Raw genomic sequence first — 16,097 nt, forward strand, 5'->3', positions numbered from 1 at the left:
TGCTGGAGGGGGAGGAGGAGTATCAGATGTTGGAGGGGGAGGAGGACTATCAGATGCTGGAGAGGGAGGATGACTATCAGATGCTGGAGGAGGAAGACTATCAGATGCTGGAGGGTGGAGGAGGACTATCAGATGCTGGAGGGGAAGGAGGAGGCGGACTTTCAAATGCTGGAGGGGGAGGTGGAGGAGGACTATCAGATGCTGGAGGAGGAGGAAGACTATCAGATGCTGGTGGAGGAGAAGGACTATCAGATGCTGGAGGAGGAGGAGGACTATCAGATGCTGGAGGGGATGACTATCAGATGCTGGAGGAGGAGGAGGACTATCAGATGCTGGAGGGGGAGGAGGACTAACAGATGCTGGAGGAGGAAGAGGACTATCAGATGCTGGAGGGGGAGGAGGACTAACAGATGCTGGATGAGGAGGAGGACTATCAGATGCTGGAGGAGGAGGGGGAGGAGAACTATCAGATGCTGGAGGAGGTGGAGGACTATCAAATGCTGGAGGGGGAGGGGGAGGAAGAGGTGGACTATTATATGCTGGAGGGGGAGAACTATCAGATGCTGGAGGGGGAGAACTATCAGATGCTGGAGGGGGAGAACTATCAGATGCTGGAGGAGGACTATCAGATGCTGGAGGGGAAGGAGGACTATCAGATACTGGAGGGGGTGGGGGAGGAGGACTATCAGATGCTGGAGGAGGAGGAGGAGGACTATCAGATGCTGGAGGGGGAGGAGGACTATCAGATGCTGGAGGGGGAGGAAGACTATCAGATGCTGGAGGGGAAGGAGGACTATCAGATGCTGGAGGTGGAGGTGGAGGAGGACTATCAGATGCTGGAGGAGGAGGAGGAGGACTATCAGATGCTGGAGGGGGAGGAGGACTATCAGATGCTGGAGGAGGAGGAGGACTATCAGATGCTGGAGGGGAAGGAGGACTATCAGATGCTGGAAGGGAGGAGGACTGTCAGATGATGGAGGTGGAGGAGGACTATCAGATTATGGAGGAGGAGGAAGACTATCAGATGATGGAGGTGGAGGCGGACTATCAGATGATGGAGGAGGAGGAGGAGGACTAACAGATGTTGGAGAGGGAGGAGAACTATCAGATGCTGGAGGAGGAGGAGGACTATCAGATGCTGGAGGAGGAGGAGGACTATCAGATGCAGGAGGAGGACTATCAGATGCTGGAGGGGGAGGAGGACTATCAGATGCTGGAGGGGGAGAACTATCAGATGCTGGAGTTGGAGAACTATCAGATGCTGGAGGAGGACTATCAGATGCTGGAGGGGAAGGAGGACTAACAGATACTGGAGGGGGTGGGGGAGGAGGACTATCAGATGCTGGAGGGGGAGGAAGACTATCAGATGCTGGAGGGGTGAGGAGGACTATCAGATGCTGGAGGGGGAGGAAGACTATCAGATGCTGGAGGGGAAGGAGAACTATCAGATGCTGGAGGGGAGGTGGAGGAGGACTATCAGATGCTGGAGGAGGAGGAGGAGGACTATCAGATGCTGGAGGGGGAGGAGGACTATCAGATGCAGGAGGAGGATCAGGACTATCATATGCTGGAGGGGGAGGAGGACTATCAGATGCTGGAGGCGAGGAGGACTATCAGATGATGGAGGTGGAGGAGGACTATCAGATGATGGAGGAGGAGGAAGACTATCAGATGCTGGAGGAGGAGAAGGACTATCAGATGCTGGAGGGGAAGGAGGACTATCACATGCTGGAGCGGGAGGACTATCAGATGCTGGAGGAGGAGGAGGACTATCAGATGCTGGAGGAGGAGGAGGACTAACAGATGCTGGAGAGGGAGGAGAACTATCTGATGCTGGAGGAGGAGGAGTACTATCAGATGCTGGAGGAGGAGGAGGACTATCAGATGCTGGAGGGGGAGGAGGACTATCAGATGCTGGAGGAGGAGGAGGACTATCAGATGCTGGAGGAGGAGGAGGACTATCAGATGCTGGAGGGGGAGGAGGACTATCAGATGTTGGAGGGGGAGGAGGACTATCAGATGCTGGAGGAGGAGGTCTAACAGATGCTGGAGGCAGAGGAGGACTATCAGATGCAGGAGGGGAAGGAGGAATATCACATGCTGGAGGGGGAGGACTATCAGATGCTGGAGGATTAGGAGGACAATCAGATGCTGGAGGGGGAGGAGTACTTTCAGATGCTGGAGGGGGAGGAGTACTATCAGATGCTGGAGGAAGAGGAGGACTATCAGATACTCTAGGGGGAGGAGGACTATCAGATGCTGGAGGGGGAGGAGGACTATCAGATACTCTAGGGGGAGGAGGACTATCAGATGCTGGAGAGGGAGGAGGACTATCAGATGCTGGAGGGGGAGGAGGACTATCAGATGCAGGAGGGGGAGGAGGACTATCAGATGCTGGAGGAGGAGGAGGACTATCAGATGCTGGAGGGGGAGGAGGACTATCAGATGCTTGAGGGGGAGGAGGACTATCAGAAGCTGGAGGGAGGTGGACTATCAGATGCTGGAGGAGGAGGAGGACTATCAGATGCTGGAGGGGGAGGAGAACTATCAGATGCTGGAGGAGGAGGAGGACTATCAGATGCTGAAGGAGGAGGAGGACTATCAGATGCTGGAGGGGAGGAGGACTATCAGATGCTGGAGGAAGAGGACTATCAGATGCTGGATAGGGAGGAGGACTATCAGATGCTGGAGGAGGAGGAAAACTAACAGATGCTGGAGAGGGAGGAGGACTATCAGATGCTGGAGGAGGAGGACAATCAGATGCTGGAGGGGGAGGAGGACTATCAGATGCTGGAGAAGGAGGAGGACTATCAGATGCTGGAGGAGGAGGAGGACTGTCAGATGCTGGAGAGGGAGGAGAACAATCAGATGCTGGAGGAGGAAAAGGACTCTCAGATGCTGGAGGAGGAGAAGGACTATCAGATGCTGGAGGGGGAGGAGGACTATCAGATGCTGGAGGGGGAGGAGGAGTATCAGATGTTGGAGGGGGAGGAGGACTATCAGATGCTGGAGAGGGAGGATGACTATCAGATGCTGGAGGAGGAAGACTATCAGATGCTGGAGGGGGAGGAGGACTATCAGATGCTGGAGGGGAAGGAGGAGGCGGACTTTCAAATGCTGGAGGGGGAGGTGGAGGAGGACTATCAGATGCTGGAGGAGGAGGAAGACTATCAGATGCTGGTGGAGGAGAAGGACTATCAGATGCTGGAGGAGGAGGAGGACTATCAGATGCTGGAGGGGATGACTATCAGATGCTGGAGGAGGAGGAGGACTATCAGATGCTGGAGGGGGAGGAGGACTAACAGATGCTGGAGGAGGAAGAGGACTATCAGATGCTGGAGGGGGGGGGAGGACTAACAGATGCTGGATGAGGAGGAGGACTATCAGATGCTGGAGGAGGAGGGGGAGGAGAACTATCAGATGCTGGAGGAGGTGGAGGACTATCAAATGCTGGAGGGGGAGGGGGAGGAAGAGGTGGACTATTATATGCTGGAGGGGGAGAACTATCAGATGCTGGAGGGGGAGAACTATCAGATGCTGGAGGGGGAGAACTATCAGATGCTGGAGGAGGACTATCAGATGCTGGAGGGGAAGGAGGACTATCAGATACTGGAGGGGGTGGGGGAGGAGGACTATCAGATGCTGGAGGAGGAGGAGGAGGACTATCAGATGCTGGAGGGGGAGGAGGACTATCAGATGCTGGAGGGGGAGGAAGACTATCAGATGCTGGAGGGGAAGGAGGACTATCAGATGCTGGAGGTGGAGGTGGAGGAGGACTATCAGATGCTGGAGGAGGAGGAGGAGGACTATCAGATGCTGGAGGGGGAGGAGGACTATCAGATGCTGGAGGAGGAGGAGGACTATCAGATGCTGGAGGGGAAGGAGGACTATCAGATGCTGGAAGGGAGGAGGACTGTCAGATGATGGAGGTGGAGGAGGACTATCAGATTATGGAGGAGGAGGAAGACTATCAGATGATGGAGGTGGAGGCGGACTATCAGATGATGGAGGAGGAGGAGGAGGACTAACAGATGTTGGAGAGGGAGGAGAACTATCAGATGCTGGAGGAGGAGGAGGACTATCAGATGCTGGAGGAGGAGGAGGACTATCAGATGCAGGAGGAGGACTATCAGATGCTGGAGGGGGAGGAGGACTATCAGATGCTGGAGGGGGAGAACTATCAGATGCTGGAGTTGGAGAACTATCAGATGCTGGAGGAGGACTATCAGATGCTGGAGGGGAAGGAGGACTAACAGATACTGGAGGGGGTGGGGGAGGAGGACTATCAGATGCTGGAGGGGGAGGAAGACTATCAGATGCTGGAGGGGTGAGGAGGACTATCAGATGCTGGCGGGGGAGGAAGACTATCAGATGCTGGAGGGGAAGGAGAACTATCAGATGCTGGAGGGGGAGGTGGAGGAGGACTATCAGATGCTGGAGGAGGAGGAGGAGGACTATCAGATGCTGGAGGGGGAGGAGGACTATCAGATGCTGGAGGAGGATCAGGACTATCATATGCTGGAGGGGGAGGAGGACTATCAGATGCTGGAGGCGAGGAGGACTATCAGATGATGGAGGTGGAGGAGGACTATCAGATGATGGAGGAGGAGGAAGACTATCAGATGCTGGAGGAGGAGAAGGACTATCAGATGCTGGAGGGGAAGGAGGACTATCACATGCTGGAGCGGGAGGACTATCAGATGCTGGAGGAGGAGGAGGACTATCAGATGCTGGAGGAGGAGGAGGACTAACAGATGCTGGAGAGGGAGGAGAACTATCTGATGCTGGAGGAGGAGGAGTACTATCAGATGCTGGAGGAGGAGGAGGACTATCAGATGCTGGAGGGGGAGGAGGACTATCAGATGCTGGAGGAGGAGGAGGACTATCAGATGCTGGAGGAGGAGGAGGACTATCAGATGCTGGAGGGGGAGGAGGACTATCAGATGTTGGAGGGGGAGGAGGACTATCAGATGCTGGAGGAGGAGGTCTAACAGATGCTGGAGGCAGAGGAGGACTATCAGATGCAGGAGGGGAAGGAGGAATATCACATGCTGGAGGGGGAGGACTATCAGATGCTGGAGGATTAGGAGGACAATCAGATGCTGGAGGGGGAGGAGTACTTTCAGATGCTGGAGGGGGAGGAGTACTATCAGATGCTGGAGGAAGAGGAGGACTATCAGATACTCTAGGGGGAGGAGGACTATCAGATGCTGGAGGGGGAGGAGGACTATCAGATACTCTAGGGGGAGGAGGACTATCAGATGCTGGAGAGGGAGGAGGACTATCAGATGCTGGAGGGGGAGGAGGACTATCAATTGCTGGAGGGGGAGGAGGAATATCAGATGCTTAAGAGGGAGGAGGACTAACAGATGCTGGAGGGGGAGGAGGACTATCAGATGCTGGAGGGGGAGGAGGATTATCAGATGCTGGAGGTGAAGGAGGACTGTCAGATGCTCGAGGTGGAGGAGGAGGAATATCAGATGCTGGAGGGGGAGGAGGACTATCAGATGCTGGAGGGGGATGAGGAATATCAGATACTCTAGGGGGAGGAGGACTATCAGATGCTGGAGGGGGAGGAGGACTATCAGATGCTGGAGGGGGAGGAGAACTATCAGATACTCTTGAAGGAGGAGGACTATCAGATGCTGGAGGGGGAGTAGGACTAGCAGATGCTGGAAGGGGAGGAGGACAATCAGATGCTGGAGGTTGAGGAGGACTATCAGATGCTGGAGGGGGAGAAAGAAGAGGACTATCAGATGCTGGAGGGGGAGAAGGACTATCAGATGCTGGAGAGGGAGGAGGACTATCAGATGCTGGAGAGGGAGGAGGACTATCAGATGCCGGTGGAGGAGGAGGACTATCAGATGCTGGAGGAGGAGGAGGACTATCGGATGCTGGAGAGGGAGGAGGACTATCAGATGCTGGAGGGGGAGTGGGAGGAAGAGGTGGACTATCATATGCTGGAGGGGGAGAACTATCAGATGCTGGAGGGGGAGAACTATCAGATGCTGGAGGGGGAGAACTATCAGATGCTGGAGGAGGACTATCAGATGCTGGAGGGGAAGGAGGACTATCAGATACTGGAGGGGGTGGGGGAGGAGGACTATCAGATGCTGGAGGGGGAGGAGGACTATCAGATGCTGGAGGAGGATCAGGACAATCAGATGCTGGAGGGGGAGGAGGACTATCAGATGCTGGAGGGGAGGAGGACTATCAGATGATGGAGGTGGAGGAGGACTATCAGATGATGGAGGAGGAGGAAGACTATCAGATGTTGGAGGAGGAGAAGGACTATCAGATGCTGGAGGGGAAGGAGGACTATCACATGCTGGAGGGGGAAGACTATCAGATGCTGGAGGAGGAGGAGGACTATCAGATGCTGGAGGAGGAGGAGGACTAACAGATGCTGGAGAGGGAGGAGAACTATCAGATGCTGGAGGAGGAGGAGGACTATCAGATGCAGGAGGAGGACTATCAGATGCTGGAGGGGGAGGAGGACTATCAGATGCTGGAGGAGGAGGAGGACTATCAGATGCTGGAGGAGGAGGAGGACTATCAGATGCTGGAGGGGGAGGAGGACTATCAGATGCTGGATGAGAAGGAGGACTATCAGATGCTGGAGGAGGAGGAGGACTATCAGATGCTGGAGGGGGAGGAGGACTATCAGATGCTGGAGGGGGAGGAGGACTATCAGATGCTGGAGGAGGAGGACTAACAGATGCTGGAGGCGGAGGAGGACTATCAGATGCAGGAGGGGAAGGAGGAATATCACATGCTGGAGGGGGAGGACTATCAGATGCTGGAGGAGGAGGAGGACAATCAGATGCTGGAGGGGGAGGAGTACTTTCAGATGCTGGAGGGGGAGGAGTACTATCAGATGCTGGAGGAAGAGGAGGACTATCAGATGCTGGAGGGGGAGGAGGACTATCAGATACTCTAGGGGGAGGAGGACTATCAGATGCTGGAGGGGGAGGAGGACTATCAGATGCTGGAGGGGGAGGAGGACTATCAATTGCTGGAGGAGGAGGAGAACTATCAGATGCTGGAGGGGGAGAAGGACTATCAGATGCTGGAGGTGAAGGAGGACTATCAGATGCTCGAGGTGGAGGAGGAGGAATATCAGATGCTGGAGGGGGAGGAGGACTATCAGATGCTGGAGGGGGAGGAGGACTATCAGATGCTGGAGGGGGAGGAGGACTATCAGATGCTGGAGAGGGAGGAGGAATATCAGATACTCTAGGGGGAGGAGGACTATCAGATGCTGGAGGGGGAGGAGGACTATCAGATGCTGGAGGGAGGGGAGAACTATCAGATACTCTAGGAGAAGGAGGACTATCAGATGCTGGAGGGGGAGGAGGACTAACAGATGCTGGAGGGGGAGGAGGACTATCAGATGTTGGAGGGGGAGGAGGACTATCAGATGCTGGAGGGGGAGGAGGACTATCAGATGCTGGAGGGAGGAGGACTATCAGATGCTGGAGGAGGAGGAGGACTATCAGATGCTGGAGGGGGAGGAGGACTATCAGATGCTGGAGGAGGAGGACTGTCAGATGCTGGAGGGGGAGGAGGACTATCAGATGCTGGAGGGGGAGGAAGACTATCAGATGCTGGTGGGGGAGGAGGAATATCAGATACTCTAGGGGGAGGAGGACTATCAGATGCTGGAGGGGGAGGAGGACTATCAGATGCTGGAGGGGGAGGATAACTATCAGATACTCTTGAAGGAGGAGGACTATCAGATGCTGGAGGGGGAGGAGAACTAGCAGATGCTGGAGGGGGAGGAGGACTATCAGATGCTGGAGAGGGAGAAAGAAGAGGACTATCAGATGCTGGAGGGGGAAGAGGACTATCAGATGCTGGAGGGGGGGAGGAATACTATCAGATGCTGGAGAGGGAGGAGGACTATCAGATGCCGGTGGAGGAGGAGGACTATCAGATGCTGGAGGGGGAGGAGGACTATCAGATGCTGGAGAGGGAGGAGGACTATAAGATGCTGGAGGAGGAGGACTATCAGATGCTGGAGGAGGAGGAGGACTATCAGATGCTGGAGGGGGAGGAGGACTATCAGATGCTGGAGAGGGAGGAGGAATATCAGATACTCTAAGGGGAGGAGGACTACCAGATGCTGGAGGGGGAGGAGGACTATCAGACGCTGGAGGGGGAGGAGAACTATCAGATACTCTTGAAGGTGGAGGACTATCAGATGCTGGAGGGGGAGGAGGACTATCAGATGCTGGAGGGGGAGGAGGACTATCAGATGCTGGAGAGGGAGAAAGAAGAGGACTATCAGATGCTGGAGGGGGAGGAGGACTATCAGATGCTGGAGGGGGGGGGAGGAATACTATCAGATGCTGGAGAGGGAGGAGGACTATCAGATGCCGGTGGAGGAGGAAGACTATCAGATGCTGGAGGGGGAGGAGGACTATCAGATGCTGGAGGAGGAGGAGGACTATCAGATGCTCCAGGTGGAGGAGGAGGAATATCAGATGCTGGAGGTGGAGGAGGACTATCAGATGCTGGAGGGGGATGAGGACTATCAGATGCTGGAGGGGGGAGGAGGACTATCAGATGCTGGATGGGGAGGAGGACTATCAGATGCTGGAGAGGGAGGAGGAATATCAGATGCTGGAGAGGGAGGAGGAATATCAGATACTCTAGGGGGAGGAGGACTATCAGATGCTGGAGGGGGAGGAGGACTATCAGATGCTGGAGGGGGAGGAGAACTATCAGATACTCTAGGAGAAGGAGGACTATCAGATGCTGGAGGGGGAGGAGGACTAACAGATGCTGGAGGGGGAGGAGGACTATCAGATGTTGGAGGGAGAGGAGGACTATCAGATGCTGGAGGGGGAGGAGGACTATCAGAAGCTGGAAGAGGAGGAAGACAATCAGATGCTGGAGGGGGAGGAGGACTATCAGATACTCTAGGGGGAGGAGGACTATCAGATGCTGGAGGGGGAGGAGGACTATCAGATGCTGGAGGGGGAGGAGGACTATCAGATGCTAGAGGGGGAGGAGGACTATCAATTGCTGGAGGAGGAGGAGAACTATCAGATGCTGGAGGGGGAGAAGGACTATCAGATGCTGGAGAAGGAGGAGGACTATCAGATGCTGGAGGGGGAGGAGGACTATCAGATGCTGGAGGGGGAGGAGGACTATCAGATGCTGGAGAGGGAGGAGGAATATCAGATACTCTAGGGGGAGGAGGACTATCAGATGCTGGAGGGGGAGGAGGACTATCAGATGCTGGAGGGGGAGGAGAACTATCAGATACTCTAGGAGAAGGAGGACTATCAGATGCTGGAGGGGGAGGAGGACTAACAGATGCTGGAGGGGGAGGAGGACTATCAGATGTTGGAGGGGGAGGAGGACTATCAGATGCTGGAGGGGGAGGAGGACTATCAGAAGCTGGAGGAGGAGGACTATCAGATGCTGGAGGGAGGAGGACTATCAGATGCTGGAGGAGGAGGAGGACTATCAGATGCTGGAGGGGGAGGAGGACTATCAGATGCTGGAGGAGGAGGAGGACTATCAGATGCTGGAGGGGGAGGAGGACTATCAGATGCTGGAGGGGGAGGAAGACTATCAGATGCTGGAGGGGGAGGAGGAATATCAGATACTCTAGGGGGAGGAGGACTATCAGATGCTGGAGGGGGAGGAGGACTATCAGATGCTGGAGGGGGAGGAGAACTATCAGATACTCTTGAAGGAGGAGGACTATCAGATGCTGGAGGGGGAGGAGGACTAGCAGATGCTGGAGGGTGAGGAGGACTATCAGATGCTGGAGAGGAAGAAAGAAGAGGACTATCAGATGCTGGAGGGGGGAGGAGGACTATCAGATGCTGGAGGGGGGGGGGAGGAATACTATCAGATGCTGGAGAGGGAGGAGGACTATCAGATGCCGGTGGAGGAGGAGGACTATCAGATGCTGGAGGGGGAGGAGGACTATCAGATGCTGGAGGGGGAGGAGGACTATCAGATGCTGGAGAGGGAGGAGGACTATCAGATGCTTGAGGAGGAGGACTATCAGATGCTGGAGGAGGAGGAGGACTATCAGATGCTCCAGGTGGAGGAGGAGGAATATCAGATGCTGGAGGTGGAGGAGGACTATCAGATGCTGGAGGGGGAGGAGAACTATCAGATACTCTTGAAGGAGGAGGACTATCAGATGCAGGAGGGGGAGGAGGACTATCAGATGCTGGAGGGGGAGGAGGACTATCAGATGCTGGAGAGGGAGAAAGAAGAGGACTATCAGATGCTAGAGGGGGAGGAGGACTATCAGATGCTGGAGGGGGGGGGAGGAATACTATCAGATGCTGGAGAGGGAGGAGGACTATCAGATGTCGGTGGAGGAGGAAGACTGTCAGATGCTGAAGGGGGAGGAGGACTATCAGATGCTGGAGAGGGAGGAGGACTATCAGATGCTGGAGGAGGAGGACTATCAGATGCTGGAGGAGGAGGAGGAGGACTATCACATGCTCCAGGTGGAGGAGGAGGAATATCAGATGCTGGAGGTGGAGGAGGACTATCAGATGCTGGAGGGGGATGAGGACTATCAGATGCTGGAGGGGGAGGAGGACTATCAGATGCTGGAGGGGGAGGAGGACTATCAGATGCTGGAGAAGGAGGAGGAATATCAGATACTCTAGGGGAAGGTGGACTATCAGATGCAGGAGGGGGAGGAGGATTATCAGATGCTGGAGGGGGAGGAGAACTATCAGATTCTCTAGGAGAAGGAGGACTATAAGATGCTGGAGGGGGAGGAGGACTAACAGATGCTGGAGGGGGAGGAGGACTATCAGATGTTGGAGAGGGAGGAGGACTATCAGATGCTGGAGGGAGAGGAGGACTATCAGAAGCTGGAGAAGGAGGACTATCAGATGCTGGAGGAAGGAGGACTATCAGATGATGGAGGAGGAGGAGGAGGACTATCATATGCTGGAGGGGGAGGAGGACTATCAGATGCTGGAGGGAGGAGGACTATCAGATGCTGGAGGGGGAGGAGGACTATCAGATGCTGGAGGGGGAGGAGGACTATCAGATGCTGGAGGGGGGAGGAGGAATATCAGATACTCTAGGGGGAGGAGGACTATCAGATGCTGGAGGGGAGGAGGACTATCAGATGCTGGAGGGGGAGGAGAACTATCAGATACTCTTGAAGGAGGAGGACTATCAGATGCTGGAGGGGGAGGAGGACTATCAGATGCTGGAGGGGGAGGAGGACTATCAGATGCTGGAGGGGGAGGAGGACTATCAGATGCTGGAGGGGGAGAAAGAGGAGGACTATCAGATGCTGGAGGGGAAGGAGGACTATCAGATGCTGGAAGAGGAGGAGGACTATCAGATGCTGGAGGAGGAGGAGGACTATCAGATGCTGGAGGGGGAGGAGGACTATCAGATGCTGGAGGGGGAGGAGGACTATCAGATACTCTAGGGGGAGGAGGACTATCAGATGCTTGAGGGCGAGGAGGACTATCAGATGCTGGATGAGGAGGAGGACTATCAGATGCTGGATGAGGAGGAGGACTATCAGATGCTGGAGGGGGAGGGGGACTATCAGATGCTGGAGGGGGAGGAGGACTATCAGATGCTGGAGGGGAAGTAGGACTATCAGAAACAGGAGGAGGAAGACTATCAGATGCTGGAGGGAGGAGGACTATCAGATGCTGGAGGAGGTGGAGGACTATCAGATGCTGGAGGGGGAGGAGGACTATCAGATGCTGGAGGAGGTGGAGGACTTTCAGATGCTGGAGGAGGTGGAGGACTATCAGATGCTGGAGGGGGAGGAGGACTATCAGATGCTTTAGGGGGAGGAGGACTATCAGAAGCTGGAGGGAGGAGGACTATCAGATGCTGGAGGAGGAGGAGGATTATCAGATGCTGGAGGGAGGAGGACTATCAGATGCTGGAGGGAGGAGGACTATCAGATGCTGGAGGGGGAGGAGAACTATCAGATGCTGGAGGGGGAGGAGGACTAGCAGATGCTGGAGGAGGACTAGCAGATGCTGGAGGAGGAGGAGGACTATCAGATGCTGGAGTGGGAGGAGGACTATCAGATGCTGGAGGGGGAGGAGGACTATCAGATGCTGGAGCGGGGAGGAGGAATATCAGATACTCTAGGGGGAGGAGGACTATCAGATGCTGGAGGGGAGGAGGACTATCAGATGCTGGAGGGGGAGGAGAACTATCAGATACTCTTGAAGGAGGAGGACTATCAGATGCTGTAGGGGGAGGAGGACTAGCAGATGCTGGAGGGGGAGGAGGACTATCAGATGCTGGAGGGGGAGGAGGACTATCAGATGCTGGAGGGGGAGAAAGAGGAGGACTATCAGATGCTGGAGGGGGAGGAGGACTATCAGATGCTGGAGGGGGAGGAGGACTATCAGATGCTGGAGGAGGAGGAGGACTATCAGATGCTGGAGGAGGAGGAGGACTATCAGATGCTGGAGGGGGAGGAGGACTATCAGATGCTGGAGGGGGAGGAGGACTATCAGATGCTGGAGGGGAAGTAGGACTATCAGAAACTGGAGGAGGAAGACTATCAGATGCTGGAGGGAGGAGGACTATCAGATGCTGGAGGAGGTGGAGGACTATCAGATGCTGGAGGGGGAGGAGGACTATCAGATGCTGGAGGAGGTGGAGGACTATCAGATGCTGGAGGAGGAGGAGGACTATCAGATGCTGGAGGGGGAGGAGGACTATCAGATGCTTTAGGGGGAGGAGGACTATCAGAAGCTGGAGGGAGGAGGACTATCAGATGCTGGAGGAGGAGGAGGATTATCAGATGCTGGAGGGAGGAGGACTATCAGATGCTGGAGGGAGGAAGACTATCAGATGCTGGAGGGAGGAGGACTATCAGATGCTGGAGGGGGAGGAGGACTATCAGATGCTGGAGGGAGGAGGACTATCAGATGCTGGAGGGAGGAGGACTATCAGAAGCTGGAGGAGGAGGAGGACTATCAGATGCTGGAGGAGGTGGAGTACTATCAGATGCTGGAGGGGGAGGAGGGGGACTATCAGATGCTGGAGGGGGAGGAGGACTATCAGATACTGGAGGGGGAGGAGGACTATCAGATGCTGGAGAGGGAGGAGGACTATCAGATGCTGGTGGAGGAGGAGGACTATCAGATACTGGAGGGGGAGGAGGACTATCAGATGCTGGAGAGGGAGGAGGAATATCAGATGCTGGAGGGGGAGAAAGAAGAGGACTATCAGATGCTGGAGGAGGAGTAGGACTATCAGATGCTGGAGGGGTGGGGGAGGAATACTATCAGTTGCTGGAGAGGGAGGAGGACTATCAGATGCCGGTGGAGGAGGAAGACTATCAGATGCTGGAGGGGGAGGAGGACTATCAGATGCTGGAGAGGGAGGAGGACTATCAGATGCTGGAGGGGAAGTAGGACTATCAGAAGCTGGAGGAGGAGGACTATCAGATGCTGGAGGGAGGAGGACTATCAGATGCTGGAGGAGGTGGAGGACTATCAGATGCTGGAGGAGGAGGAGGACTATCAGATGCTGGAGGAGGAGGAGGACTATCAGATGCTGGAGAGAGGAGGACTATCAGATGCTGGAGGGAGGAGGACTATCAGATGCTGGAGGAGGTGGAGGACTTTCAGATGCTGGAGGAGGAGGAGGACTATCATATGCTGGAGGAGGAGGAGGACTATCAGATGCTGGAGGGGGAGGAGGACTATCAGATGCTGGAGGGGGAGGAGGACTATCAGATGCTGGAAGGTGATTAGGACTATCAGATGCAGGAGGGGGAGGAGGACTATCAGATGCTGGAGGAGGAGGAGGACTATCAGATGCTGGAGGGGGAGGAGGACTACCAGATGCTTGAGGGGGAGGAGGACTATCAGAAGCTGGAGGGAGGTGGACTATCAGATGCTGGAGGAGGAGGAGGACTATCAGATGCTGGAGGGGGAGGAGAACTATCAGATGCTGGAGGAGGAGGAGGACTATCAGATGCTGAAGGAGGAGGAGGACTATCAGATGCTGGAGGGGAGGAGGACTATCAGATGCTGGAGGAAGAGGACTATCAGATGGTGGATAGGGAGGAGGACTATCAGATGCTGGAGGAGGAGGAAAACTAACAGATGCTGGAGAGGGAGGAGGACTATCAGATGCTGGAGGAGGAGGACAATCAGATGCTGGAGGGGGAGGAGGACTATCAGATGCTGGAGAAGGAGGAGGACTATCAGATGCTGGAGGAGGAGAGAGGACTGTCAGATGCTGGAGAGGGAGGAGAACAATCAGATGCTGGAGGAGGAAAAGGACTCTCAGATGCTGGAGGAGGAGAAGGACTATCAGATGCTGGAGGGGGAGGAGGACTATCAGATGCTGGAGGGGGAGGAGGAGTATCAGATGTTGGAGGGGGAGGAGGACTATCAGATGCTGGAGAGGGAGGATGACTATCAGATGCTGGAGGAGGACTATCAGATGCTGGAGGGGGAGGAGGACTATCAGATGCTGGAGGGGAAGGAGGAGGCGGACTATCAAATGCTGGAGGGGGAGGTGGAGGAGGACTATCAGATGCTGGAGGAGGAGGAAGACTATCAGATTGCTGGTGGAGGAGAAGGACTATCAGATGCTGGAGGAGGAGGAGGACTATCGGATGCTGGAGGGGATGACTATCAGATGCTGGAGGAGGAGGAGGACTATCAGATGCTGGAGGGGGAGGAGGACTAACAGATGCTGGAGGAGGAAGAGGACTATCAGATGCTGGAGGGGGAGGAGGACTAACAGATGCTGGATGAGGAGGAAGACTATCAGATGCTGGAGGAGGAGGGGGAGGAGAACTATCAGATGCTGGAGGAGGAGGAGGACTATCAGATGCTGGAGGGGAAGGGGGAGGAAGAGGTGGACTATTATATGCTGGAGGGGGAGAACTATCAGATGCTGGAGGGGGAGAACTATCAGATGCTGGTAGGGGGAGAACTATCAGATGCTGGAGGAGGACTATCAGATGCTGGAGGGGAAGGAGGACTATCAGATACTGGAGGGGGTGGGGGAGGAGGACGATCAGATGCTGGAGGAGGAGGAGGAGGACTATCAGATGCTGGAGGGGGAGGAGGACTATCAGATGCTGGAGGGGGGAGGAGGAATATCAGATACTCTAGGGGGAGGAGGACTATCAGATGCTGGAGGGGAGGAGGACTATCAGATGCTGGAGGGGGAGGAGAACTATCAGATACTCTTGAAGGAGGAGGACTATCAGATGCTGGAGGGGGAGGAGGACTAGCAGATGCTGGAGGGGGAGGAGGACTATCAGATGCTGGAGGGGGAGGAGGACTATCAGATGCTGGAGGGGGAGAAAGAGGAGGACTATCAGATGCTGGAGGGGGAGGAGGACTATCAGATGCTGGAGGAGGAGGAGGACTATCAGATGCTGGAGGAGGAGGAGGACTATCAGATGCTGGAGGGGGAGGAGGACTATCAGATGCTGGAGGGGGAGGAGGACTATCAGATACTCTAGGGGGAGAAGGACTATCAGATGCTTGAGGGCGAGGAGGACTATCAGATGCTGGATGAGGAGGAGGACTATCAGATGCTGGATGAGGAGGAGGACTATCAGATGCTGGAGGGGGAGGGGGACTATCAGATGCTGGAGGGGGAGGAGGACTATCAGATGCTGGAGGGGAAGTAGGACTATCAGAAACTGGAGGAGGAAGACTATCAGATGCTGGAGGGAGGAGGACTATCAGATGCTGGAGGAGGTGGAGGACTATCAGATGCTGGAGGGGGAGGAGGACTATCAGATGCTGGAGGAGGTGGAGGACTTTCAGATGCTGGAGGAGGAGGAGGAGGACTATCAGATGCTGGAGGGGGAGGAGGACTATCAGATGCTTTAGGGGGAGGAGGACTATCAGAAGCTGGAGGGAGGAGGACTATCAGATGCTGGAGGAGGAGGAGGATTATCAGATGCTGGAGGGAGGAGGACTATCAGATGCTGGAGGGAGGAGGACTATCAGATGCTGGAGGGGGAGGAGAACTATCAGATACTCTTGAAGGAGGAGGACTATCAGATGCTGGAGGGGGAGGAGGACTAGCAGATGCCTGTAGGGGGAGGAGGACTATCAGATGCTGGAGGGGGAGGA

At 55.3% G+C, this 16,097-nt stretch overlaps 2 protein-coding genes across 2 annotated transcripts; one reads left to right on the top strand and one right to left on the bottom strand.

Moving 5' to 3' along the window:
- Nucleotides 1-3,030: 3,030 nt before the first annotated feature.
- LOC138368833 (uncharacterized) lies at nucleotides 3,031-4,028 on the top strand. The gene is made up of 2 exons (XM_069331543.1): nucleotides 3,031-3,253; nucleotides 3,841-4,028. The coding sequence occupies exons 1-2, from the start codon at nucleotides 3,031-3,033 to the stop codon at nucleotides 4,026-4,028; spliced, it is 411 nt and encodes a 136-aa protein (XP_069187644.1).
- Nucleotides 4,029-5,346: 1,318 nt separating this feature from the next.
- Nucleotides 5,347-10,935, bottom strand: LOC138368843 (uncharacterized). The gene is made up of 3 exons (XM_069331554.1): nucleotides 10,581-10,935; nucleotides 8,036-8,260; nucleotides 5,347-5,726 (listed from the first exon to the last, which is right to left on the bottom strand). Exons 1-3 carry the CDS (start codon nucleotides 10,933-10,935, stop codon nucleotides 5,347-5,349), a joined length of 960 nt encoding a protein of 319 aa, XP_069187655.1.
- Nucleotides 10,936-16,097: the final 5,162 nt, after the last annotated feature.

Source organism: Procambarus clarkii, chromosome 3, assembly GCF_040958095.1.
Source record: "Procambarus clarkii isolate CNS0578487 chromosome 3, FALCON_Pclarkii_2.0, whole genome shotgun sequence".
NCBI classification, from domain to species: domain Eukaryota; kingdom Metazoa; phylum Arthropoda; class Malacostraca; order Decapoda; family Cambaridae; genus Procambarus; species Procambarus clarkii.

Coding starts and splice junctions, on each gene's coding strand:
- LOC138368833 (XM_069331543.1), top strand. CDS start 3,031: ATGCTGGAGGAGGAAGACTATCAGATGCTGGAGGGGGAGGAGGACTAT. Junction 3,254..3,840: donor GGAGGGGATGACTATCAGAT/GCTGGAGGAGGA, acceptor GAGGACTATCAG/ATGCTGGAGGAGGAGGAGGA.
- LOC138368843 (XM_069331554.1), bottom strand. CDS start 10,935: ATGATAGTCCTCCTCCTCCTCCTCCATCATCTGATAGTCCTCCTTCCT. Junction 8,261..10,580: donor TCCCCCTCCAGCATCTGATA/GTCCTCCTCCCC, acceptor CTCCCTCTCCAG/CATCTGATAGTCCTCCTCCC. Junction 5,727..8,035: donor TCCCCCTCCAGCATCTGATA/GTCCTCCTCCTC, acceptor CTCCCCCTCCAG/CATCTGATAGTCCTCCTCAA.